General features: G+C 36.5%; 4 protein-coding genes and 1 long non-coding RNA gene across 12 annotated transcripts; 3 read left to right on the forward strand and 2 right to left on the reverse strand.

Moving 5' to 3' along the window:
- The first annotated feature begins 20 nt into the window (after positions 1–20).
- On the forward strand, positions 21–3,808 carry LOC108862926 (probable methyltransferase PMT20). The gene is made up of 7 exons (XM_018637194.2): positions 21–163; positions 805–1,090; positions 1,176–1,520; positions 1,615–1,825; positions 2,253–2,931; positions 3,004–3,081; positions 3,378–3,808. Exons 2-7 carry the CDS (start codon positions 809–811, stop codon positions 3,595–3,597), a joined length of 1,815 nt encoding a protein of 604 aa, XP_018492696.1. The 5' UTR covers positions 21–163; positions 805–808; the 3' UTR covers positions 3,598–3,808.
- A 224-nt stretch (positions 3,809–4,032) lies between these two features.
- Positions 4,033–6,433, reverse strand: LOC108857197 (histidine biosynthesis bifunctional protein hisIE, chloroplastic). 2 transcript variants are annotated; one of them, XM_018631149.2, is made up of 5 exons: positions 6,194–6,433; positions 4,867–5,112; positions 4,698–4,793; positions 4,460–4,611; positions 4,033–4,379 (listed from the first exon to the last, which is right to left on the reverse strand). In XM_018631149.2, exons 1-5 carry the CDS (start codon positions 6,347–6,349, stop codon positions 4,181–4,183), a joined length of 849 nt encoding a protein of 282 aa, XP_018486651.1. In that variant the 5' UTR covers positions 6,350–6,433; the 3' UTR covers positions 4,033–4,180. The 2 variants fall into 2 exon arrangements, with proteins under 2 accessions (XP_018486651.1, XP_056842452.1); XM_056986472.1 differs by having other exon boundaries at positions 4,867–5,108; positions 6,194–6,334.
- A 103-nt stretch (positions 6,434–6,536) lies between these two features.
- LOC108805299 (uncharacterized) lies at positions 6,537–9,616 on the forward strand. The gene is made up of 9 exons (XM_018577311.2): positions 6,537–6,686; positions 7,064–7,282; positions 7,381–8,272; positions 8,398–8,465; positions 8,564–8,628; positions 8,735–8,838; positions 8,928–9,000; positions 9,095–9,275; positions 9,374–9,616. The coding sequence occupies exons 2-9, from the start codon at positions 7,072–7,074 to the stop codon at positions 9,457–9,459; spliced, it is 1,680 nt and encodes a 559-aa protein (XP_018432813.1). The 5' UTR covers positions 6,537–6,686; positions 7,064–7,071; the 3' UTR covers positions 9,460–9,616.
- Positions 9,617–20,068: 10,452 nt separating this feature from the next.
- Positions 20,069–25,387, reverse strand: LOC130512599 (uncharacterized). Of its 4 annotated transcripts, XR_008946172.1 has the most exons (5): positions 25,069–25,387; positions 24,836–24,949; positions 23,912–24,104; positions 23,643–23,777; positions 23,422–23,561 (listed from the first exon to the last, which is right to left on the reverse strand). It is a non-coding gene; the product is annotated as an uncharacterized LOC130512599 (long non-coding RNA). The 4 variants fall into 4 exon arrangements; XR_008946170.1 differs by lacking the exons at positions 23,422–23,561; positions 23,643–23,777; positions 23,912–24,104 and adding exons at positions 20,069–20,207; positions 22,500–22,683 and having other exon boundaries at positions 25,069–25,303; XR_008946171.1 differs by lacking the exons at positions 23,422–23,561; positions 23,643–23,777; positions 23,912–24,104 and adding exons at positions 20,970–21,174; positions 22,500–22,683 and having other exon boundaries at positions 25,069–25,308.
- LOC108859451 (protein BREVIS RADIX) lies at positions 20,087–24,922 on the forward strand. Of its 4 annotated transcripts, XM_057010750.1 has the most exons (6): positions 20,087–20,227; positions 20,849–20,963; positions 22,459–22,605; positions 23,176–23,567; positions 23,668–24,195; positions 24,400–24,922. In XM_057010750.1, exons 3-6 carry the CDS (start codon positions 22,492–22,494, stop codon positions 24,476–24,478), a joined length of 1,113 nt encoding a protein of 370 aa, XP_056866730.1. In that variant the 5' UTR covers positions 20,087–20,227; positions 20,849–20,963; positions 22,459–22,491; the 3' UTR covers positions 24,479–24,922. The 4 variants fall into 4 exon arrangements, with proteins under 4 accessions (XP_056866730.1, XP_056866731.1, XP_056866729.1 ...); XM_057010751.1 differs by lacking the exon at positions 20,087–20,227 and having other exon boundaries at positions 20,291–20,963; XM_018633353.2 differs by lacking the exons at positions 20,087–20,227; positions 20,849–20,963 and having other exon boundaries at positions 22,009–22,605; positions 23,668–23,797; positions 23,891–24,195; positions 24,400–24,918.
- Positions 25,388–26,322: the final 935 nt, after the last annotated feature.

The following is a 26,322-nucleotide window of genomic DNA, read 5'->3' on the forward strand; positions in this document are numbered from 1 at the left end:
AAAAGAAGAGATACTTTTATTATATAAAAGCTTTCTCTATCTATCTGTTAGCTTCACTTCTTGTCTGATAAAACACACAGACTTGAAGAGTGATAGATCGAGAGATCTGCGGAGACAGGAGTCCTCCCTTCTTATCCCAATCTCTTACTTAAAAACACTCTAAGTAAGTGAATTCTTAGTTCTTTTCTTTATTCAACTAGTTCTTGTAGGTTCTGTTCATATTCCTCTGTTTTTTTTTTTCTTTTTTGTGTGTGCGTCCGTCAGATCCATTTTCGTGATCAATACTCATTGATCAAGTCAGACTTTTGTCTGTTGTTGATGGGCACTACTAAGCCCGTCTAAAGATCTCATCTTTAGATGAATGTTTATTCATATCTCCTTTTCCTCCCAAAGTTTCTTAAATTGAAATTGTTTTGCTGCAAAGTTGGATCTAGAGCTGTAGAAGTTGAAGGGTTATTTTCAGCGTTAAAACAAATGAGTAGTCGCCTCTGATGTCTTCCAATTTCAACTTCTTTTGACCTAGTGTGATGCTTTAGGGGTGCCTTTAATACTGGGGCCCATATATCATATGTCTTTTAGGACATGAGAAAATGCGACAGAAGTCGTTGCACTGTATTGGAAAAAATGTGTCTCTTCCAGATCTCATTTTCTAAATCTAAATCTCGTTCATACTATTGATTAAAGATTCATATTTATTTCTGATTTAAGCCAATATCAAAAGTCATTTTTGTATCTTTCATGATACTGTAACGACAATAAGAAGTTTATCTGATCTGATTCCCTACTTTGGTTTCACTCAAATAGAATCATGAAGAGCGGGAAGCAATCTTCGCAACCCGAAAAGGGTTCTTCTAGGATCTTGTCAGTAACAGTCCTGTTCATCGCATTATGCGGCTTCTCCTTCTATCTCGGTGGTATGTTTTGCTCTGAGAGAGTCAAGATCGAAGCCAAAGATGTCACAAGCACCACTAGAAAGGCTGTAGCTTCTTCCCCTGTGAAACCAACAGTTTCACCTCTTCAAATCAAATCCATCTCTTTCCCTGAATGCAGCTCAGAGTTACAAGATTACACACCCTGCACCGATCCAAAGGTTTGGTAACTAACTAATAAACCTGACTCTTACTTTCTTGCATAACACTGAACTATTGTTGTGTGTGTTTTTTTTTTGTTCTTAGAGATGGAAAAGATACGGTGTCCATCGCCTAAGTTTCTTGGAGCGTCACTGTCCTCCTGTTTACGAAAAGAACGAGTGTCTGATCCCACCACCAGACGGGTACAAACCGCCTATAAGATGGCCGAAGAGCAGAGAGCAGTGCTGGTACAAGAACGTGCCTTATGATTGGATCAACAAGCAAAAATCGAACCAGCATTGGCTCAAGAAAGAAGGTGACAAGTTCCATTTCCCTGGTGGTGGTACCATGTTTCCACGTGGAGTTAGTCACTATGTTGATCAGATGCAAGATCTGATTCCCGAGATGAAAGACGGTACAGTCAGAACCGCCATTGACACTGGCTGTGGGGTCAGTCCCTCTCTCTTTATCTTTTCAACTACTCAAAGATTCTCTAAAGCGGTTCCGGTTTATAAAGTGTTTTTGAGTTGGTTTGTTTTGTTAGGTAGCGAGCTGGGGAGGTGATCTATTGGACCGTGGGATACTAACAATCTCTCTTGCTCCTAGAGATAACCATGAAGCTCAGGTTCAGTTTGCTCTTGAACGTGGGATCCCTGCTATTCTCGGGGTTATCTCTACACAGCGTCTCCCTTTCCCTTCCAATTCTTTTGATATGGCTCATTGCTCAAGATGTCTCATTCCCTGGACTGAGTTTGGTAAGCATCTACCGGTTGGTTTAGATTACATTGTGATTGCATAAACCGAACCAAGTTTTGAACCATGTCTAAGTGGGGGTTTAATCCGGATTTTGGTTCGGTTTATAAAATATTAATATCCAAGAAAAAAAAAACAAATCTGTTATGGATGGTTTGGTTCAGATTTGGTTTTAGTAAAATTTACTCTTAACTCCCGAAGAAAATTTGGTTTTAGATCGGTTTTCCTGTTCGGTTTCGGTTTCTTTGGATATAGAAAATGAATCAATTTAAACCGTTTAACTTTTTAGATCAGTATTTTGGTTTTGTTATCGGTTTGGTTAGTCCAAATTAAACACACTATCAATTGATTGTAATTGATTTTATTATTTCATTTAATCTCAAAACATTTTGGCACTAACAATAAAATGTGTTTGTATGATCATGTCAGGTGGAATCTATTTGCTTGAGATTCACCGTATAGTCCGACCTGGAGGATTCTGGGTACTCTCAGGTCCACCGGTGAACTACAACAGACGGTGGCGTGGATGGAACACAACCATGGAAGATCAAAAATCAGACTACAACAAGCTTCAGTCACTTCTAACCTCCATGTGTTTCAAAAAGTACGCACAAAAAGACGACATAGCAGTCTGGCAGAAACTCTCAGACAAATCTTGTTACGACAAGATCGCGAAGAACATGGAAGCTTACCCTCCAAAATGCGACGACAGCATAGAGCCTGACTCCGCTTGGTACACTCCCCTCCGTCCCTGCGTGGTTGCACCGACCGCTAAAGTCAAGAACTCCGGACTCGGGTCCATACCGAAATGGCCCGAGAGGCTTAAAGTTGCGCCGGAGAGGATCTCTGATGTTCATGGAGGGAGCGCGAGTGGTTTGAAACACGATGACGGTAAGTGGAAGAACAGAGTTAAGCATTACAAGAAAGTGTTACCAGCTCTTGGGACGGATAAGATAAGGAATGTTATGGATATGAACACGGTTTATGGAGGCTTCGCTGCTGCTCTCGTTAAGGATCCTGTTTGGGTCATGAACGTTGTCTCGTCCTACAGTGCCAATACGCTTCCTGTTGTCTTTGATCGTGGTCTCATCGGAACCTACCACGACTGGTAATAGAATCTTTTCTCTGTTTTTGTTATGTGTAATGTTAATATGATGTTAACGTGACACTGAAACTGTAGGTGCGAAGCTTTCTCTACGTATCCAAGAACATATGATCTTCTTCACCTTGACAGCCTCTTTACCCTTGAGAGCCACAGGTACGGTTTGGTATGGTTTAGGTTCAGTTTTGAATTGGATATACATTTGTTTTCCGAAGCAATTCCGGTTTTCTGTTTTTGGTTTGGCTCAAATTCAATATTTGGTTCGGTATGTGAAACTAAAACCAATTCAACAAATTTGCGATTAATTTTGGTTTTCAGATCGTTTTTATGGTTTGTTTCGGACCGGAACAGTTTGGTTTATCAAAATTAAGCACCGGTCAAATTGAATTTAGATTTGGTTTTGCACAGGTTTTGTTATTAATAAGTGTGAACCGTGTGGTAATGTGAAACAGGTGTGAGATGAAGTACGTATTGCTGGAGATGGACCGGATATTGAGACCGGGAGGGTATGTAATAATCAGAGAATCGAGTTATTTCATGGACGCAATCACGACGTTGGCCAAGGGGACGAGGTGGAATTGTCGGAGAGAGGAGACTGAGTATGCCGTGGAAAGCGAGAAGATTATGGTTTGCCAGAAAAAGCTTTGGTTTTCGTCTAACCAAACCTCTTGACAAGGCACACTATACCAAATTTTAAACCGAAGATGTTGGATTAATCATAGTTCTCATCAATCTCATGGGATGTACACTTCTGAGGTGTTGACAGATCTGGTTCTTTGAATCAAATATATAATAGCTATAAACATTTTTCTTTTCTTTTCTTGGGTTATTTTTAATCTATCGACTACAGATTCATATTATATTTTTAATTATAGCTTGTTTATTTGTTGGACTGTTTGTCAAACCCAAAAGAAAATTAGATCAAATTTTCCCGTTCAAAGCATTACAAATTTTACACTATCTTTCTGAACAAAGAAACAGATGCAACTCTTTAGCTTCTGTCATAGAGAAGCGTACATGTTTTGATTATTGATTACATGTTTATGAAGAATTACGAAAGTAACAACATTTGTGATCTCTAAAGTTGTATACTTTATATGAATTAAATGTGATAAATTCCAGCCAATAAATGCAAAAGAAAAAGATGTAACAATATCTTTAGCAAACGATACAATTTATTATTTTGCAATGTACAAAGATCTAAATGAGCAGTGGAATAGTTTACATTCTCGCAAATACAACAGTTTATATACGGTCACTTTGAACGGCTTTGCTTCTCCTCGATACCAGATTGAGAGAAGCGTTTCCTAAGAACTTCAAGAACATCTTCAAACTTGACATCCCTTTTAGACAGAAGCACCATCGCATGGTACAACACATCCGCCATCTCTGATGCTGTTCTTGATACTTCCTCCTTATCCTCAAGCGTTCTGCATAACTCGTCTGCTTCTTCCCTGAATCACAAACAACACAATACGCTTCATACGTGATGATCTGTTATAACCTTCAAATGCAGAAACCCGTCAAAAAATACCTGATCTTTGAGCAAAGCAGAGCATCATTGGTCAATAACCGTCGAGTCCATGACGGTTTACCTTCTTGAGGAACTGTTGATTCCTCCTTCCGCTTTGAAATGATTGATTCTAGCGAGTATAACGTTGTTGAAGCTAGCTTGTCTCCTGAAGCCTGTCATGCATATGAAAGTAATACAAAACCTCATCATCATTTTAAAAATTAATTCATCTCTTGTTACGAGAAAAGATAAAACAAACCTCATCAACTGCTAATTGATCGAAAACCGAAGTGTAGTAACAAGTCTCTGCCCCTGTGTGACAAGTAGGCCCATCAGGTGTTCCAAGGTAAATTATCTGAGTTCAGACAACTAAGTTAATGGATAGAGTGTTAGTCAGACTCTAATCACAATTGTTCAGACAAACATACCGAATCACGATCACAGTCAAGGTATACATCTAGGACATTGATGAAGTTATTTGATGTCTCTCCCTTAGTCCATAAGGTAGATCTTGATCGACTGAAGAAAGTAGCTTTACGAGAAGTGATGGTTGTGGAGAGAGCCTCTCTGTTAGCAAAGCCTTGCATTAACACTGCTCCAGTGTCAACGTTTTGTGCAATTGCCACAGCTAAACCTTTGTCATCCCATTTTATGCGGTCCAACAACTTATCTACCTAACCCAAGAAAATAGGCAAGATAAATACAGCAGCAGTCATAAACAAAGATTAGAGACGGAAACTAAAAGATAACAGTTGGAGCATAAACAACTAATGCCCTCTCTAACAGTATAACAGGAGATGCATTATCACATTTGATATTTGATATGAGTCAAATAAAAATGTTTCAGTTGTGGGGGACAGATGTAGCTCATGCCATCACATATTCAGACGACCAAGCAAACGATGAACACCTTTAGAGAAAATTTCAGACCAAAAGATGAAAACCATCAAAAGGCTTTCCTTCTCTCTTTTTTCTTTACCAGAGATGTAACAGTTCCAATTCACTTTTCATAGATTAGGAACCTGACCATCTCTGGCCAAATCAAAAGTTTACAACCATTACCAGCAGCAAGAAACAATTGTATTAACAAACTAACTGAAAATAAGTCACCAACAGAACACAAGTCAGTTCGGAAGATAATCAAATGTGATGAACAGATGTAGCTAAAGTCATCACAATAATAAGATGACCAAGCAAACGATGAGCACCTTAAAAGAGAAATCGAAACCTAAAGATGGAAACCATCAAAAAGCCATTCCTTCTCCTTCTTTTCTTTACCAGAGATGTAACAGTCCAAACCCACGAGTCAAAAGGGTAGGAACCTGACCATCTCTGGCTACATGATAAATAACAACCAACACAAAAATAACAAACAAAACACTTCGATCCATAAGAATAACAAACTGATCAAATCAAGCTAAGCACCAGACTAAATTGCAGTGATTTATTGAAAATTTTAGAAGAATATACAGAATCACTCAATAATTAGACCCAAGATAATATGTTTAAGATCAAATATGATGAACAGATGTAGCTCAAGTCACCACTAAAATGCAGACGACCAAGCAAACGATGAGCATCTGAAAAGAGAAACCCAGATCCTAGAGATGGAAACCATCAAAAACAATCCTTCCTTCTCTCTATTTTCTTTACCCGACATGTAACAGTAACTACTCATGTATTAAAAAGGAGTAGCCACCTGACAATGTCTGGTTCAATCATCATTAACAAAAGTTACAGCAGCAAAAAATCTACCTTAGATTGAAGAGCAATGTTCTTATCATTAGAAGCGAATACGACACTACTGGATCTGCTTCTCTGCTTAGCATCTCTAATGCACAAGGGTTTTGGGACAAAGCAGCTACTCCTCCCTTGTAGAGAATGTGCTAATGCATTGTGCGTTATCGCCATCTAACTGAGATGCCAATCGAGGACGATTTATATATAAATAAAGAGGGGACGAAAGTGGCGGCGGTATTACAGAGCAAAAAACCCTAATTGTTCTCACCGATGATTAGTGAAGGCCTTTTTAAAGACGAGCCCATCAGTTTCTAATTGACAGAAAAGCCCCTGTCGTAGCTAGTAAATTACGAAAGAGTCCCTATTAACTGATTTAATTTCAGTTTCGCCATTTGGGGATCGAAAACCCTAAAGAAGAAGAAGAAGAAGATCTCGCGGAGTAGGAACATTCGAACTTTTGGGCTTCTGGTCTATTCTCCGGTCATCTCCGGCGTCAATCCCCGATAAGGTATGTCTTCTCTTTCGTATCTATTTCTCGGTTTTTTGGAATCGCTTCTCGGGATATTGGGATTTGGTGAAGGGATAAGGCTAGTCTCTTTTGGTTTGTTCTTCTCCATGCTTTTTGCTAGAATATGGTGATTTAGGGCTTCATTAATGCTTATTCGATTGAATCAAGTAATTTGTGTTTGGATTGATAAACTAGTTTCTGCATTGGTACTTGATCTGTGTTTCGAATTTGAAGATGATTAACAAGAGTTTGTACTGAGTCTCTTTGTTTCTGAAAATAATATAACTTTTATTTCACTAAAAGTTTTCGACTTGTTCATGTTTATTGTAGATGCCATGGTTACCTGATTTTTCCATGTTTATTTTATTGGTTACTAGACTTGAAGATGGCTGCTCCAAGAACAGGGGTGACATCTATGAAAGACTACTTGAAGAAGTATGAGAGTAGTGAGGTTATAGAACAGAAAAAGAAGAAGAAGATGAAGAAGAAGAAGCCATCCAAACCTGAACCCGCTGGTGTTTTAGTTGTCGATGAAGATCCTGTTTGGCAGAAGCAGATTGATCCCTTAGAGGAAGATAATGAAAATGATTCAGCTGGTAATGCCTTTACTCTTTCTTATTTCCACCTCTCTGAAAGAGTAGCTGTTGACACTGATTAAATCTCTTCTTTTTTTTTCTTCTTCTGTTCTGTCAAGAGGAAAGACCTGTGGTTGACGAGGATATTGAAGTTAAGAGAATGAGGAGGTTGGAGGAAATCAAGGCAAGGCGTGCTCAAAATGCCATTGCTGAGGATGGGAGTGGCTGGGTGAGTTTATCTTCAGACCGGGGCGGCCACAACGAAAGATCTGATGATATTTCTCCTCCAAGGAGACAGAGGACTCGCAACGACTCTCCATCTCCTGAGCCTGGGCCTAGAGTTCCACTTCCTGAAACAGACATGTCGCCACCACGTCGGAGAAAACGTCACTATACACCTTCCCCTGAACCTAGCAGACAACATGCCAAGCCTGTTAGTTTGGATTCTGATTTGACGCCACCTCGCAGAAGACGAGCCAGGAATGATTCACCTTCACCCGAACCTGAAGATACAGCCCCCAAAAGTCTGGGTGAAGATCTGTCTCCTCCTCGGAAGAGACGTGTCCATCCTCCGTCGCCTGAAAGACGCAGAAAGCGTTCAGATTCCGTTGAGTTGGACGGTGATTTATCTCCCCCTCGCAGGAAAAAGGATTCACCTCTCTCAGATGTTAACAAGACGAGCAATGATCTTTCTCCACCACGGAGAAGACGATATCATTCTCCATCACCCGAACCGGGTAGAAAGCCTTCAAGATCTTTTGGCTCAAATTCTGATTTATCTCCACCTCGCAGGAGTGTGAGTGTGAGTGTGAAGGGCTCCCGAGACTCAGATCTTTCGCCTCAGAGAAAAACAGTGTCTAGGAGTTCCAATTTTGATAGCTCTCCCCCAAGGAGACCACGCAGAGAATCACCACCTCCTCAAACAAGCAAGGAGCAACGGAAGACTGGGCTCATTAGTGGCAAAGACATTGGAAGTGAATATCGAAAGAAGAAGCAGGATGAACAGTTGAGGTAATCATTCAAAAGCAGACTTTTGTTTCACGTGTATCCATTCCTTTTTTTCTATTAGGATTTTGTCTTTTTACGTCTTTGGGACTTCGCAAGAAACCATTTTGACAAGTTATACTCTTTTGCAGGTTTAAAAATATGGATTCCGAGCTAACTGGTCAGAATGCAGAAGCTGTCTTCCGTGATAAGATTACAGGTAAGGACCGAGTATGGGTTCTTGGTTCCCTATAATTTTCAGTGAGAATGCATAGTTACATGACTCACTCCCATATGGTTATATATTTGATAATTCAGGAAAGCGTATATCGAAAGAAGAATATCTTCAATCAAAGCAAAAGAAAGTGATAGAGAAGCCAAAGGTACTGTTTGCTGGCTAACTCTATTGCTCACAGAATATGAATTGTGAATCTTATCCGAGTAACTGGGAAAAAACAGTTACCGACGTAGTTGATTAATTCTTTGCAGGAGATCAAATTGGAATGGGGACAAGGTTTAGCTCAGAAGCGGGATGCTGAAGCTAGACTACAGGAACTTGAGCTTGAGAAGGATAAGCCATTTGCTCGGACCAGGTATTATATCGGGTCTTTCTCATGAGCTTTTGAGGTTCTGCTATTATCTACTTGATTATTAATTAAACAGTTTATCCACGTCATTTCAGGGACGATCCCGAGCTTGATCTAATGATGAAAGAAAGAGTTAGATGGGGAGATCCAATGGCTCATTTGGTGAAGGTATTGATAGTACTTCTGCCTACTATAAAACTCACCACTAACCAAGACCGCCATTGAATAAAAACTAAAATATCTCCGGATCTCTATATCGCAGAAGAAGCAGCACGTGGCACCTCTTATGGATCTAGGGGACAACGAGGAGATGCAAAAATCTGGATTTGTGATACCACAAAGTATCCCAAAGCACAGTTGGATAACAAGAGGATTAGAAGCTGCACCTAATCGATATGGAATCAAACCCGGTAGGCATTGGGATGGAGTTGACCGCAGTACTGGTAAGTTTTTTCTGTTATGTGTTTTGCTTTTGTACATATAAAATAAAAAGAATCCATTGGAAGCTTATTTATGTGATCTGTTTTTGTGGGGGTTATAGGACATGAGAAGGATATGTTCAAGAAGACGAGTGAGAAAAAAGCAACGGAAAGAGAAGCTTACCTTTGGTCTGTTTCTGATATGTGATTCCCCAAAACTAAATCAGAATTTGTTGTTGGGCTAAATGTGTGTTGGTTCAGGATATACCATTTTAAACCGAGGAACTATAGGTTTGTACTGGTTTTATAGGTTAAGACAACGAGGAATTCTGGTTATTTTTAAAATGCTAGATAACGGTACACTATGGCTTCGGTTTAACGGAACTCTCTTAATGTTGAAGAAAGTAGTCCAAATATCAAAAACAGAAATTCTGTTACAGAATCGTGAACTGAATTCAATCTTGTTTTTAGGGCTGGGCAAATAAACCGAATCCGAAAATCCGAACCGAATCCGATCCGATAAAAATAAATCTGAAATGATTTGAACCTGACATAAATACCGAATGGATCTTGTTTTTTGGTATTTCGGGTTATGGGTATTATCCGAACCGAACCCGAATTTAAATGAGTATCCGATAGAACCCGAAACATTCAAAACCTCTAAAAGATCTTATACCAAACATGATCTCAATTTCTAACATGTATTCAAAATACATTAAGATACATTGAACATCTAAAATACTTATCTATTACATAAATGTTGGTAGTTCTATTACATGAAGGTTGATGGTTAAAGGTGGCGGTTGAATTTTGAAATATTTAAATTTAAATTTTGTTTTCATTAGACAATTTTTCTCATTTAATGAGTTTGTGGTTTTCGTTTTATGATTTCATTTATTTGGTTTTTTTCTTATCAATAAACATGTTTTCCTTTCGTTTGATTTTGAATGATCATGATTGTTGTTCATTTCTTATTTTTAAATCGATTTTACTTATGTTTTGGTTACAAAAATGTACAAATTAGGTATTTGAAACAAAAAAAAACAAATTTTACTTATGTTTTGGTTACATAATAGGTACAAATCAGATATTTTTAAACCGAAAAACGGATTGGGATCCGAATCCGAAAGTACATTGGATTGTACCGGTTCTTTGAAGATTTACTAACCGCGACCCGAACCCGATAGAACCTGAACCGGTCCCGAACCGAACTTTCAAATAATTCGAATGGGACTGATTTTTATAAACCCGAAAAACTGAAACATGATTGGATAAAACCGAAACCCGATTGGGACCCCGAATGCCCATGCCTACTTGTTTTCGTTAGTCATACTTTTTTTTTTTTGACAAGAGGTACTCGTATTAAAAAAATTAGATAAAAATGTTCGACCTCACACCGTTGAAATAGAATCGTATAAATAAAGAGGTAATTACTCAGTAGTATAGAAATGTTGTGATATGAGTCATGTGACTAGAATATTATACATCTTCTTCCAAAAATTATTTAAATGTTGGCAAATTCATTTTAAATTATAATAAATATTCTTGATTAGTGTTTTTCCATGTTTGGAATCGCACTAAGCGCTATGCATATGTTCGACCTCGGTCTAGCGCCTCAAGAGAAAATCGGAAAAAACTGGAGAGTAGTTAGAGATTAGTTTTTTAAAAAAATAATTAATATTATTATTTACCTAAATGTATAGTTATTCTTAAAAAAATGACAAAGATGTAATGGTAGTCCAGCGGTCATATTAAGTTTGGTTTTTCTTATTAACCCGGGGTCGAAAGTCCAAAAGTACCATTTTTGCGTGTGTGTTTTTATTATTTCATTAATGAATGACAGAATCGTAATATTTTCTTCTTCTTTCCCTCGACTCTGTTTTTCCAAACCTAATTTACAGTCATTTTTCAACACAAATCATCCTTTCTTACAGGATTTGCTTCGATTTTTGACAGTTATCAACGAAATATGATATATTGATGTTGAAAATATCGATTTAGAACATGAAAATGTCATAATATGTACTTTGTCGCATAGTCAACGTGCTTTCTAGGGAATTCTGTCCGAGCAACAGGCTTCCTTAATGGCTTTCTCTTGGGCAGTGGAAGAAATGAGGGATTATAAGATCAGAGGTGTACTAATGCAAGTTTCCTCACCTTATATCTAGTATGTGCTTAACCACTCATAACCTTCTCTCAATACACGAGAATGGGTCTAGAGAATGCATATATCTCTACGCTCGTTTGAGAGTTGATGGTTAAGTATGGTTCCTAGGATGTTTAATTCCTTGGCAATGGAGATTGCATAGAGTGTCACTAGGGACCAAAGGTTGCAGTCGTACATAGCAAACAATGGCCGTTCATGGTTAGATTCTCGGATTAGACAGGAAGCAGTGGGTGCTGTCTAATTTGTCTCAGGCAAGCTCCTTGTTTCTCATTTTCCCAACTCTTTGGGTTTTCTTTTGGGGTCTACTGGTCTCCAATTTTTTTGGTTCTTTTGGTTGTTTCGTCCTATTTTACATTCTTTTCGGGTGATACACTTTTGAATTAATCATAAGCCAACAAGGATGGCAATTCTTATGGAGTCTGATGAGATAAAGCAACAATATGAAACTACAAGAACATGAAAAAATGACAAGATGAAATACTAAAACTTAAGTCAGTCTCATTGACGGAACTGAAAGAAAATATTCTGATGAAATCAACTATTAAGAAAGAACACGCTGATCTTCAAATGGAGGATAAAAACAAGTCAAAAAGTTTGTTTGTGAACTCGAAGAAATTTCCTATTCAAAAACTCAAAGAACTAATTTGTCAAAACTTCAAAACTAACACATCTTTAAGCCGTACTTCTATTAGGTCTAATCATATCATAACAAAAATAAACTCAAATTAGATTTTTCATATGTGAGCTGGGAGAGACAATCTTGTCACAAACCAACACAGATACGATCCATATTTATTGAAACGAGAGCAACAACTTAAGCATAACCCACAATCATTCTCCCATACACAACCGGTTATAGAAGTTATAGAGTTGGTTGTTGTTTTCTGTTTGGGAGAGAAGAGCTGACTTTATGGTTTTCTACCCCGTTTTTTTTTTTACTCAACAGCAACTTTTCATTATCCAAATGTGAATACAAGATTACAACCTCAAGAGATTTTAACCCAACATACAACCGACGAGATCTAGTACACCTTAGAAACACTGAGTCGAAACTGGAAAGGATCCTAGACTACCAAATCTAATTCATCAGTGTATTTTTCACCACAATGACACGAGTTTCTCTTACGACTTGAGAGAAACCATATCTTAGACCACTAAATTCTACCACTAATTACGGAGCATATCTTTTGCAAACAGATACCAATAGTAAGAAATCTAAGGAAACCACAAGCAAATGGATCTATTATTCGACTATGAAGCTCGGCCATTGGTTCATCACCAGAAAGGCGCTTCATCCCAATATTGAGAGAGGATTCCATTTGAAGAACATTGCAACTGGATTAGATATTGAAAGAATTAGACCGGCCAGTCACTTCATCGCCAAACCACGCATACTCCTCTCCATATATCTGAGTGTTACAGGACATGTTCCTCCCTAAAAACCACAAACCGCAACCAGAACCAAGTAGGGCTTAAACTAAGAGGAGCTCGATTCAAGAACAACTGTTAGTACCAAATGATAGGATTTCAGCCCGTGAACTAACAGTACCCACACCCAAGGCGCATAGCAGACTTAGCTTAAGACCACCGGCGGTTGATATCACGGTTCGTAGCCAAAACCAATCAAAGAAACCGGACTGAAAGACGGACCTTGGCACCAGCTTACTCGTCCAGTAAACCGGACTGAAGTGCAAGGATGGTATTGAAGCTATAGGACAAAGAGATCCAGTCGACTCCAGCAAAGCTTCCAACCTATTACCCTCCATATTGTGTGATTTCAGCTCGTGAGTAACAGGACCTCGCCTAGAAGGCGCATTTCGACCAAAAACTCCTACCCTCCAGCCAGCACCACCCAAACCCTAAGCCATGAGCCGAACGAGACTGTCCGGAATGAAAGTCGGGCTTTGATATTGGTTAGCTACTTAAGGACTCCAGTCCATAGCTTCAAAGAGAGCGGATATCGTAATATTGGACCAGCCACGTACTGAATCCGGATCCGATAAACACTACTCCGCCACACGTCTCTGGCAAGGACCTCTTCGGAGGAGGATAAGTCCGCCGTCCAAGGTCTGTGCCATGCGTCGATTTCGACAATCGAAGACCGAATCTCTTTTCACCGTCTGCTGCGTTCTTCCTCCTAAGGTCACACCGCCGCTGGGGATAGGTAGATCCAAGACGGAGGAGCTGTCTCGCCTAGTCACGCGCCAACATCAAGAAGCTTCAGTCGAAGATCTCAAAAGGGGAAAACGGGATCTGGCGAAGCTAAACCCTAAACGCCGACTCTCGCCTCTACCGTAACGCCTTTGTCTCACCGTCCTTCCATAAGAAGCCTGAGGCCAACCTCCCTCCGTCGCGAACGAGTTTTAGGAATGACCACGGCAGCACAGAACAACCAGTATATCGACCAAAGGAAAGACAGAGAGGACGAAAGCAAAGAAAAAAGAAGGAAGAAAAGAAAAAAAAAGAAGAAGAGGAGGTGTTGCCTCAGGTGCCGATTCCACGGCCACCGGAGCTAGGGTTATTGTCGAACGGTGTCTACACGGAAAGAGAGGTTTTTGGTTTTGCTTGTTTTTGTTTTCTACCCCGTTTTATTTTTTGAGAACAATAGAGTTTTGTAATTTCAAAATAAATAATTTATACTTAAAAGTACTACGACTAGTCGACTTTCAAAGAAACCTAACAATTGTTTTTTTCAATTGATTTGATGGTATTTTGGATTTTTCTATAGACACAAACTAATCTCGAAAAGCTGGTGCAATCCATATATATAGATTCTAGCTATTCAAATAAAACTCGTGGATCCTGAAACTCACACTAAGTGTTTAATATTGATTGATTGTAAAGACTAGAGAAGAAAATAATGTTGGTAATGATTTTCTAAGAACACAATGATAAGTTTCTTGGGCTTCCACTTAAAACCAATTGGCAATTAGTGGTGTGACCCAAGTCCCTTATATATTACTTATGTCCCCATCATATATCCGATGTGGGATCTTCTCTCCAATACCCTCTCTCGAGATAATGGTGCGTATAACCATTAATCTCGCAGAATCCATCAAACCCCTCCGAGATAATGCTCTTTTCTAGCTATCTCGAAGAACTGAGCCTTCTCTAGGCTATCAGCTAATGGGTTGATCGGGCCACTGTTCGGGCCGGATTAAAGGGTCAGGGTATTGGGCCGACTCTGATACCATGTTAAGTTTCTTGGGCTTCCACTTAAAATCAATTGGCAATTAGTGGATTGGCCCTAACCCTTTATATAGTAGTAGAATAATTCTTATATTTCTGATGTGAGATGTTTCTCATCAATACCCTCCCTCACGCTCAGACATCTAGGTCTGAAGCGTGGACAATGTGGGAATAACATCCACAGAGGGTCCAACATCGGTGTAGTAGTAGTTGTAGTAAATTAGGTCAAAGGATCTTATCGCTCTGATACCATGATAAGTTTCTTGGGATTCCACTTAAAACCAATTGGCAATTAATGGTATGACCCAAGTCCCTTATATATTACTTATGTCCCCATCATAAATCCGATGTGGGATCTTCTCTCCAATACACAACGATATAAACCTATTGCGGTTGAAAAAAATAAATTTTATTACTGAAGAATGATTTTGAAGTACAATAAAGATTACAATGAATGGAATGACAATTTGTCATGGTTAAGATATGCAAATTTCTTCTTGTTTTCATATAATATCGTCATATGTATTTCTTGGATAGTTTATTTGGAGTTTTGTTGTCCCTCAGTTCGAAGCATTCTTTTGCTTAAACACGGGGTAGCCCCAGGAATATATAAAAGCTAAGTTCCCACCCCCAAGGCCCCCACGTGTTGGGTTAAATTAATCAAGAGATAGATTTTATATTTGTCTGTTTTATTTCTTTTCAAGAAAGTTTAGCATCATCGAACATGAAGCACATAATCTAAGTGCTTAATTTTATGCACCTCAGAATTACGATCAATGTTTTATAGTTCGAACTACAGTTCGATTAACAAAAGAACAGTTTGACACGCCTTTAGTACTGGATGTTTAAACAAAAACAATTCCAAAAACTTGCATAGTACTGGATCGAAGTACATACAAATAAAGTGAATCTAGTACAATATTTAAAATATTTGTTTTTGCAAAAAGAAATTAAATATATGAAAAATATAAACATCCGAAACTTAAAAATCTATCTTATTAAAACAGAAACATTGTATTGGACCTAACATTTATTTTGTAAGTTTTTAAATTAAATACATCTTTATACTTTATAGTTAAACTTACATTAAATCATTAATGTTTCTTTCTTTATACTACTATTTATGTTTCCAAACAATATATTTATTTCTTTATACTACTATTAATGTTTCCAAACAATATATTTTTATACTACTATCAATATTTCCAAACAATACAATAATTAATCTTAATTATGTTATATCTATTATTTTCTTTTTAAAATTTTGTAGAAACGTCATAATTTCATAAATTGTAAACTAATGAACTTTAAAATTTGGAGTATAAGATTACAAATTATGAAAATTATTACAATTTAAATCAAATTAGATTACATATCGGTCATCCAACAGTTCAATCGGTTAGTCTCGGGTTTTAGTAATTTTTTTAATATGAATATTTTAAAAACCTAAAATGAATTGTCAGATCTCCGAATTAACCGGTATAATCACAATCAGGTTGAATTTAAAAAAACTGATTTAAATACAAAAATATTTTAAATACACACTTTTAAAAATTACCAAAATATTTGTTAAGTTATTAGTGAATTTTTTCATCGTAAAATATTCCGCGCTTCCAAAACGCGGATCAAGATCTTGTTCACTCTTGCAATAGCTTCATAACCTGGACTTCAAACTTGAATCCAAGTATTCCCGTTCTTTTTATTGTTTGTTTTAAATTTTAATTACTTAAAAGCTTACAAAATAGAGTAATTGCACTGGATGTCTATAGAGTGAGAGTTATTTAGGGAAAATATAAAATAATACAGAGAAGACGTGTAGTATTTCCTATTACTTAACCACGAATCAATGTTACAATATCATCAACCTATGTGACTTTGGAGACGGATCTTCTAATGCCTACGTATATTTAGTAATTTTTATAATTAAAGTTTTGTGTTTTAGTTAATCATCTTTATCGGACTCGAGTAATTTTATTCTACACTTGTTTTTTCAAAAGGAAAAAATCGATGAACAACAGGACTAAGTAAAGTCAAGCAGCTTGTTTATCATACTTTTTGTTAAATAGTTTTAATGAATTTTACCTATGAGTTCGAACTTCGGTCACAAGAACATATACATATGAAAGTTTCATTTTGATTAAAACTCCTTTTCTGTGATTTCTTTTATGTTACAACTATGTCTGTGTTTTTTCATATATTTCAAAGACTCAGATCAGTTCAAGTTTCTTCTCTCTATGATTCTCCTATGTTAATTATTGTAATGTTTAGCGAAATTCGAAGACGCATATTTTCGTATAGTTTGTGCATAGAATGTACCATCACCACTGGCTACATTTTATCAACCCCAAAATTAAGAATATGATTTTTGATAAAATTTATTTGACATTTGCCTTCATTTTTAGTGAAAACTAGCGGGTATATTTTTGTTTAAATTTAATTTTTGATATTTGTTTTTTCTGATTATATTTGTATGTTTTAATCATATTTGTGTATAAATTTTAATAATATATATATATATATATATATATATTTATTAAGTAATAGCAATTTAAAATTGATATGGTATACTCACGGTTAAGGCTGGATTGCGAGTCAAATTCACCCCGCTAACCCGCCAACCCGCGGGTTTTCAGTTTTGTTTTGGTTAGAAAGTATGACCCGCCTTGGTATATTTTAAATGCTATTTAAATTTGACCCGCACTCAATACTTTTTGTTTTACATATTTTTTAAGATATTTAATTTTCATATTTGTGTCTTTCTTTGTAATTATATTTGTATTTTTTATAAGCATATTGTATTTTTCTTTATAATCATATATGTGTAAAATATTTTTTTTAATCATTACTAAGAATTTCGATTATTAATTTTCATATTTGTGTCTTTCTTTGTAATTATATTTGTATTTTTATAAGCATATTGTATTTTTCTTTATAATCATATATGTGTAAAATATTTTTTTTTAATCATTACTAAGAATTTCGATTATTATATTAAATTAGTGATGTTACATAACTATATACATGTGCCATAGCAATTTCATATTTTAATATTTCATCTAAAAATCAATATCTGAATAATCAGAATCGAATCCGAATTTGTGTATCTATAATTTGAATAGAGTAATATAGGTTATACCTTCCGTTTTAAACATACTTAATTGAGTCTGTTTTGTTGATGACAAAAAAAATATTCATAGCATGATTAATTGAACAGTGTTAATTCATTTAAACCTATACTATTTAATTAAACATGCACTTAACATCAAACAGTCATATAACACATAATAATCACTGAAATACTCAAACAATAAAAAAAATTGGGTGGTCTAGAGGAACACCACACGTTAATACGTTATAATAGGAAATTATTAGCTATCCCTTTCTATTCGCATATTAAATTAACTTTTGTTCAATGTTTGATTAAATTAGATTTTTTTGATGCAGTTACAGAAAGTGGCAGACAATTATGCATCAGTTTAATTGGTGGTTACATTAAGAAAATAGATTCCGTTGCTTTTATATTAAAAAGTGTGTATTACTAAAATTTTAAATTGGACCCAACTATTATCAATTGGACATGTTGAAGAATTAATAGAATAGATATATAAGTTAAAGATGTTCTAAATTATTTTTAGCAAAATTCGCATAATCTGTGACATACTTACATATGCAAGTAAAAATAAATAGACAACAAATATTTGGTCGGAGAATGGGGAATGAATAAGAGCAACATACATGACAAACAAACATGTCACGTGTGAAGGAAAAAGCATAACTGTATGTATCCCATACTTGAAGTTCTATCCACCATGCCGACATTAATCTTTGATAATGACACTAGTTAAGAAACACTTAAACTATACACATTCACAATATAATACTATATAGCTTAATAATATATATACGAGCACTATAATCCCTGACCTCTTTCTAACTTGTATATTTCAAGTTTCTACCATAAAATGATGTTTTCTTTCTTTACTCATGCAAATATTAGAAGGACGAAACAAAGTTTTCTTATCACACATGATAATCACATCCTATAACAAGACAAAATGATGATACATATGTTTTTTTTTTCGTCAATTGATTTTAGATAGATAAAGGCCAAGCCAAGCATTCTTACAAGGATCCACGGCCTGAAAACAACAAGGTCCGCGGCCAACCAAAATAAACTTAAGCAAATAAAATAGATTGGCTTAAAGCCCAACAACAAAAGACGAAGCCCATCGTGTGAAAACCCTAGACACATTTCACGTATCACCATCTCTGCCTCTACCGACGGGTTCACCATAATCTGAGCGGCGGCGCATCGGCCACAAGCTCGCCTCAAACCTCTAGCACTGGCGGTCTTCCTCGAAGAGCTTCAATCGGACTAACCGAACTCTCATCTGGATCCCTACTTTTTCCATCGGAATTAAATCGCGAGATCACAACCTTCTCTTTCTTCTCTTGTCGTCGTCTAAAGCGGATAGCTTCATCTTCTCAAGAGAGCTCAACCGATCTAACCATGTTATCACGAGATCGACAAGAACTATAGCCACAACACTGTAACCTCCAAACATGCACTAACACCCAAACTTACAAAAGGTTCCAAGCCGGCAGCGGCGAGCTTTGAGAACCTCCACCCTCCGGAAACAAGTCGGCGACGACGGAGCTGTAAAAGCCTCCTTTTCCCGAAGACAGAACCGGCGGCGACGGAGCTAATGGAGCCTCCCCCTCCCGGAATCGATGAACCGCCTTTCCACCGTATAAACCCTCTCTTCGACCGCGTCTTTGCTCCAGAGATCAAGCCGCTACTCGCCTTGGAGAATGGACCGGAACCAGAATTTAGACAAGGCGGGTGAAGAGAGGTCACGACAAAGAGACACACAGGAAAATATTTAATCGCAAGAAGCTTGATTCCGACGACGGCACGCACACTCACGCAGTGGCAGATCGCCGGAATCGAGCAGATCTCCTTTCTCTCTCTTCTCTCCTTTCTCTCTCACGAGGATATTCTCTTTACCATGTAAAACAAACGTTAAAATTAATGATGATACATATGTTACATGTATATAATAATTTATTTTTATAAAAGAGAGTAGTAATGTAGTCTATATTAAATTAAATTTTAAAACGAACCTACACAAAGCGAATAGTGATGCGACCGTTCCCTTGGCATGTCAAATAACCATAAGCCGACCCGGTTTCATTAACCAGTGAGAAATAGCCACGTAATCAAGTTCCAGCACACGTAAGCCATCTCCGTCACCGTGTAAGACAACATGGGCCCTCGCTGCCGTGTCTTAACTAGACCGGATCATCGCATACCAAAGGGCTCTCCGTTAAGAAAACAGACTGTGTTTTTCTTTTAAATAAATGACTTAACGCCGTTAAAACCTTCGCTTTCGTCCACGTATAAATACACTGAAGATATCTCGTCTCCTCTCTTTCTCTTCGACAGAAAAAACAAAAATATCAGAGCTCCGTTTCAGTCCTCGGGTGACCCGATAACCCGGACTCTCGCACTGTTCTTGAAGAAAATCATCTGTTCGCATTGAGTTGTATTGCTTCGTGAATGTTAAGATTTGTATATTGAGAATCTGATTCTGTTTCGCCTACGAAGCAGACATTTCAGGTCAGTACGAGTCGTTTTGACAAATCCTGTTTTGTTTTTTTTTCTTTTGTCCCGGGAAAAGAGAAACAGAGAGATTCTTTGCTTGTTTCTTTTGTACTTTCGCTTCTGTAGATACGATTGAGAAAGCAAACAGATATTTACCACTGTTTTTTCCCGATCGATCTTTTCAAACTATTTTTTTTAATCGGAAAAAAGGATTCAGTGAGATTTTTTTCTTGTTAAGCTGCCTTGACCTGTTATACATTGTTGCTTCTCCTCTGTCACTTGATTGATTTGATTTTTGACAGAATCGATTCGTCACTCGTCTCTCTTACTTTTTTTGGGGAATAAAATCGCATAATAAATGTCCCAAAGATTTCTCTAGTGTCCCATTTCTAAGCATTCAAACAGATTTTTCTTAAATCTTTCCAGGAAAATTCTAAGTTTCTTCTTCATCTCAAAAGCTTCCTTGTATTTATTGTTTCCTAACTTTTTACTTTAAAGAAAGTAAGAAGATGAATACGCAGAGTTTTACCCTTCACATTGAAAAGCTAAATTCATCATCATCAATTGGTTTTGTCCTTTTTATTCACATTTATTACGGTTGCTAATGTTGTGCAGCCATTGATGGTCTATATGTAGGCTTAGACACAGAACAAACCCCACTCGTGCCTGGCTATCAATATAGACTGAACCTTAAAGAGGAAATAAAAGCAGCAGCGCTCTCTAATCAAACACGCAGATATCGAAACAAAAGGTGAGTAAATCTTACTAAAACTCCCCCATTCAATGTCTATAATAATGGCTTTTTTTTATTGTTGCCTTTGCTTTTCATAATCAAAAAAACCCTTTCTTCGTAATTCGTGATCGTTGCATTATTTTGTTTTTGTATTCTGAATAGTACATATTCATATCTGTAGCTTTCATCTCTCGACACGCTTTAGATTGGTCCATCATCACACACAACCCTAAAATAGAAAGCAAACTCTTTTTCTTTTTACAAACACGTGACTGTCAAGATTCCATTCTATTGTTTAATACATTCAATATATATTTCCTTTTCCAGTTATTCCATTAATGTTCGTATTTTTTGGTCTTGAATGGTGTTACACACGGAGGAATCTGAACATACTATTTGACTCTTTGTTAATTTAGTTGTATTGTTTTATCTTTTAATGTCAGGACTTTCGGCTACTGCAAAAAAAAAAAGTTTTATTCTTTCATCTCTTTTTTGATATGTGTTTTAGTTGAGGGATGGGCTCTTTGCTGCAAACAAAAAAGCGTTTCTGTATGAAATAAAATAAAATACCTCATAAAATAAAATAAAAGCACACAAACTCTTTAAAGTATTTTAGCAAAAAAAACTCTTTAAAGTAGAATGGAGAAGCATTTGTCTCTATTGTGGTTGCTTTTTAAAATGAACTATTTTACTCGTAAATTAATCTAAAGTAAAGAGTCTATTTTAAATCATTTTTCATGGTTAACAAAAAAAGATGCATACAATTTTTTAAAAGAATTTATATCATCTGATCCCCAAGTTCTAATTCTTTTCTTTAAGAAAAAAAAGAAAAAGGGTTACTTGTAGTTTTAAATATCTTTCAACACTTTTTGTCTCTATTAAGATCGCTCGAACTAAACTCATGAACCTCCACAAAACCGCATAATATCTTATTCCAGCTAAGTGTGTAAACCTCCGAGGTTACTATTTTCCTTATATTATTTTTGGTATGAAATGGTTTTGGTTCTTGAAACATTTATGCTTTGGTTCTTAATAATTAGTTGAACTAAATCAAATTAAATCAACTTTATCAAGTTTGTATTTTCTTTTGAGTAGTTGTTTTCTAACCAGAAGAGAGATACGTCACAACTTTTGTCCTTTTTTTTTGCTGTGTTCGCGTTAGAGAGAACGACAAACTGGCATCCAAATTCCTCTTCATATGTTCTCTAACTTCTAACTAATGTTTACAATTGTCTGTTACTCTGTTACTACCATAATAGGACCATTTCATCATTTCCTATTATTATTTTATATCCCAATAAATAAAATGTGTACTCTGATTACATAAGCTACAATAGGTCTACTGTGTTTGATGTCGGATTGTGGATCCCGTTATTGTTTAGTTGTCTCTACTTTTGGTTTTGTAATGATTTTGTTTTGGTTTGTAGTAGTACTGTATTATTCATTGAGGTTTTTGGTTGTGTGGTGTTTATTTTAAGTAGACTGTTTTATACGATTTTGTATGGCTGAAAAGGCAAGAGAGAACACAAAAAAAAAAGAGACAAAGATGTTTACTTGCATAGCTTGTACGAAAGCAGACGGAGGTGAGGAAGTCGATAATGGAGCGCGTGGAGGCACCACTCCCAATACTAAAGAAGCCGTCAAAAGCCTAACCACACAGGTCTCTCTCTTCTCTTCTTTCATTGTTGATCCTTCTACCTTTTTCACTTTATTTTGGTGCTTTTCCCTAATTGTCTTCCTGTTGAAACAAACCAAAGACACATAACCCACAGAAGATAGCAAAGCAATCTTTGATATAGCATAAGATAACGTACGGCCCATAGACTTGACTGATGTCGTTTTTTTATCTAATGAGACTGATAATTCACTGGTATAGTTAGTGGTCACTGTTGTTTAGACAGAGTGGCAACTTTACTTGCTTGTTGGAATCTTTCACCGATCTCTTTTTAATAGGTTATGTCAGTGTTTATTTCCCATCTATGTGACTAGACATGAAAGTCAAACAAGTATGCTTTGGTTAATATTGCTAATGAAGTAGGTTTTTTGAATATAATTAGTCATGCTAGATCTCTCGTAGAGTATTATTGATGCTCTTTAAAGAATGATCAAATTAATCTTCTTTTTTACTTCGTTAGGCTAAAAATATAGATTTTTAGTCATGGCTAACGTCCTGAAACTACACAGATTCTGTTCTAAAATGTGTGTGTTTGGGTAACTTTGTGTTATGCAGATTAAAGAAATGGCTATAAAGTTCTCTGGTGCCTATAAACAATGCAAGCCATGCACTGGTTCCACTACCAGCCCCATGAAGAAAGTCCACAGACCGTTCCCAGACTATGATAGCGCTTCTGAAGGTGTTCCGTATCCTTACATGGGTGGAAGCCCCGGTTCAACTCCTGCTTGGGACTTCACAAACTCCTCTCACCATCCAGCAGGGAGGTCGGAACCAAAGTTCACTTCAATCTATGGAAACGATAGGGAATCTATATCTGCTCAGTCTTGTGATGTGGCACTAGATGAAGAAGGGCCTAAAGAGTGGATGGCTCAAGTAGAACCAGGTGTCCATATCACATTCGCTTCGCTTCCCACCGGAGGAAATGATCTTAAACGGATCCGCTTCAGGTACATTGAACTACTCAAAACATCCTCTATGTATGTATAATCTGAGTAGTCTACATCACTAGAACAGAAACTAACCATTACTTGTGTCATGTTCGGAAAGCCGGGAGATTTTCGACAAGTGGCAAGCTCAGCGGTGGTGGGGTGAGAACTACGACAAAATCGTCGAGCTTTACAATGTCCAGAGATTTAACCGCCAAGCTCTTCAAACGCCTGCAAGATCCGAGGACCAGGTAAAAAAAAAAACACGTGTCCAGAAAGCTCTACCCTCTAGACATGAACCTTGTGTGAATGTGGTCTTGTTTATTTTTTTTATTTTTTTCCAGTCTCAGAGAGATTCAACTTACTCAAAGATGGAATCAGCGAGAGAGAGCAAAGACTGGACTCCAAGACACAACTTCAGACCTCCAGGAGCTAATGTCCCGCATAATTTCTATGGTGGCTATGCTCACCATGGAGGACCTCCAATGGATGCAGCACGAACCACTACTTCGTCAAGAGATGAGGCACCGTCTATGAGCAATGCTAGTGAAATGCAGGCTGAGTGGATCGAAGAGGACGAGCCAGGCGTTTACATTACTATCAGACAATTAGCAGATGGGACTAGAGAGCTACGTCGAGTCAGATTCAGGTATAACAAACATCTAAGCTAAGTATTTAGGATCACGGTTACCTTAAAATATTTCAGCAATATATAGTACTTAAAATCCTATGATTAGTTTGGTTTCCGGATTATAGTATCTGTTACCAAAGAGATGACGTTAGACATTTTGAAACTCAGCATCGTACAGTTACTAACCGGAATTTTATGTTTTTTTTGGGTGTAATTCAACAGCCGGGAACGATTTGGGGAAGTGCATGCAAAGACGTGGTGGGAGCAGAACAGAGAGAGAATACAAACCCAATATCTCTAGGAACAGAGAAATATCAGGCTTTTCATAATCTTTAATTAACTAACTAATTAGTTAATCTCCTGCACACAACAATACATCTATACACATTTTGGTTATCTTGTTTTATCTTGGCTTAATACCTATACGTAAATTAATCATCATCGATCATTAAGCTAAACATACAACCATCATCAACAGTTAAAACCTAACATACACAAGTTGTGAAGCTATACTATATAAAAGTTGAGACAAGCCATTGAGAATGTTAAGTTTAAAAAAAAAGGCCATTGAGAATGTTCGTTTAAGATTTTACTGTTATTTCTACCTTTGACAAAAAGTGTTATTTCTACAATTAGTATATGCATAAATAAAACTGACCCCGGTTGAAATTTTTTTTAGCTCCGCCACTGCTGTCAAACACCTGTTTTCTTGCAGCTGTCTCAGAGTCAAAGTAAATACGTGCCGCAGAAGTGCCATTCAGATATAACCTGCCTGTCAAAACAAATGGGAGTTATTTAAGAGTACGTCAGCCCAAAAAAAACAGTTTGCAACACAGATCTCTCGAACCTATGTTCCAATGCAATAACAGCCAAAATCAAATACTCTCTTACCTGTAACTATCTTAGGATCGACACTGGTGTAAAGAACAATTCTTGGTTCTTAATCAAATAGCGTCTTACATGCTCTCATGGTTCTTAATATAAGAATCATAAATCTCACGCCTTATTTTGAGACAAAATAAAGAACTATGAATTCAAAGCCAGATCTAAAAAGTATTATTGTATGTGGCATATATAACAAAGATAATAAGGGTGACATATAAGGGAAATTTAACATGCAACATGCATGTTGATTAATAGATTAGCAGTTTGTCATAAAAAATAATATCCATGCTAATATTTTCATAAAACCATTATAAACTAAAAAAATGTGATGATTTAATGTTTTGGATATTTTGTAAATATTTCTCAACCATTAATAAGAGTTTAGCAGTGATTTGGAAGTATTTATAGTTTAAACACAAATAATTAATTATAATGAAATTTATTTCAGTGTTCCTGAAAATCCAGTCGATATTTATTACTAACTGCGTCTTACATGCTCAGCATTAGGGGTGGGCAAAAAACCCAAACCGAACCGAACCGAACCAACCGAACCGATGTTAAACCAAACTAAACCAAACCGTGCTCTTAATGTAACCTAATTAATTCATGTTTTATTCAACCCGAACAGTTTGGTTTGGTTTGGATTTAAACCGAACCAAACCGATAATCCAATATATATATAGTAAAATATATAGTAAAATATATATGTTGATCAAAAAAAAATATAGTAAAATATATATGATATATATATGTATTAACATATTGTAAATTTTAGTTAAAGTTTCGTTTTTTATTTTTTCATAACTTCCATATCTTTTTAAAAAATTATAAATACGGTTCAAATAATACTATTATATATAAAATCATGTAGCATAATTTTTTATATTCTCACTCAATCGTTTATAAATTGATTATTTTTTAATAAAAGTATAAAGCTGATGCCTTCATATTTTATAACCAACCCAAACTACACCGAACCAAACTAGACCATAATAATGTAAACCGAGCTAAATCTAAATCAAACCGAACTGAACCGAACCGAATTAAACCCAAACCGAACCCAAACCAAAACTACTTTGGTTTTAATTGGTTTGAGTTTTATAAAACCCAAATTATCTAACCCAAACCGAACCCGAAACTAAATGTCCACCCCTACTCCGCATGGTTCTTAATCTAAGAATCATAAATCTCACGCCTTATTTTGACACAAAATAAAGAACTATGAATTCAAAGCCAGATCTAAAAATTATTATTGTATGT

Source organism: Raphanus sativus, chromosome 5 (genome assembly GCF_000801105.2).
Source record: "Raphanus sativus cultivar WK10039 chromosome 5, ASM80110v3, whole genome shotgun sequence".
NCBI lineage: Eukaryota > Viridiplantae > Streptophyta > Magnoliopsida > Brassicales > Brassicaceae > Raphanus > Raphanus sativus.

Coding starts and splice junctions, on each gene's coding strand:
- LOC108862926 (XM_018637194.2), top strand. CDS start 809: ATGAAGAGCGGGAAGCAATCTTCGCAACCCGAAAAGGGTTCTTCTAGG. Junction 1,091..1,175: donor CACCCTGCACCGATCCAAAG/GTTTGGTAACTA, acceptor TTTTGTTCTTAG/AGATGGAAAAGATACGGTGT. Junction 1,521..1,614: donor CCATTGACACTGGCTGTGGG/GTCAGTCCCTCT, acceptor TTGTTTTGTTAG/GTAGCGAGCTGGGGAGGTGA.
- LOC108805299 (XM_018577311.2), top strand. CDS start 7,072: ATGGCTGCTCCAAGAACAGGGGTGACATCTATGAAAGACTACTTGAAG. Junction 8,273..8,397: donor AAGCAGGATGAACAGTTGAG/GTAATCATTCAA, acceptor ACTCTTTTGCAG/GTTTAAAAATATGGATTCCG. Junction 8,839..8,927: donor AAGCCATTTGCTCGGACCAG/GTATTATATCGG, acceptor ACGTCATTTCAG/GGACGATCCCGAGCTTGATC.
- LOC108859451 (XM_057010749.1), top strand. CDS start 22,447: ATGGCTGAAAAGGCAAGAGAGAACACAAAAAAAAAAGAGACAAAGATG. Junction 23,568..23,667: donor CTTAAACGGATCCGCTTCAG/GTACATTGAACT, acceptor ATGTTCGGAAAG/CCGGGAGATTTTCGACAAGT. Junction 24,196..24,399: donor CTACGTCGAGTCAGATTCAG/GTATAACAAACA, acceptor GTAATTCAACAG/CCGGGAACGATTTGGGGAAG.
- LOC108857197 (XM_018631149.2), bottom strand. CDS start 6,349: ATGGCGATAACGCACAATGCATTAGCACATTCTCTACAAGGGAGGAGT. Junction 4,794..4,866: donor TTGACTGTGATCGTGATTCG/GTATGTTTGTCT, acceptor GTCTGAACTCAG/ATAATTTACCTTGGAACACC. Junction 4,612..4,697: donor ATCAATTAGCAGTTGATGAG/GTTTGTTTTATC, acceptor TATGCATGACAG/GCTTCAGGAGACAAGCTAGC.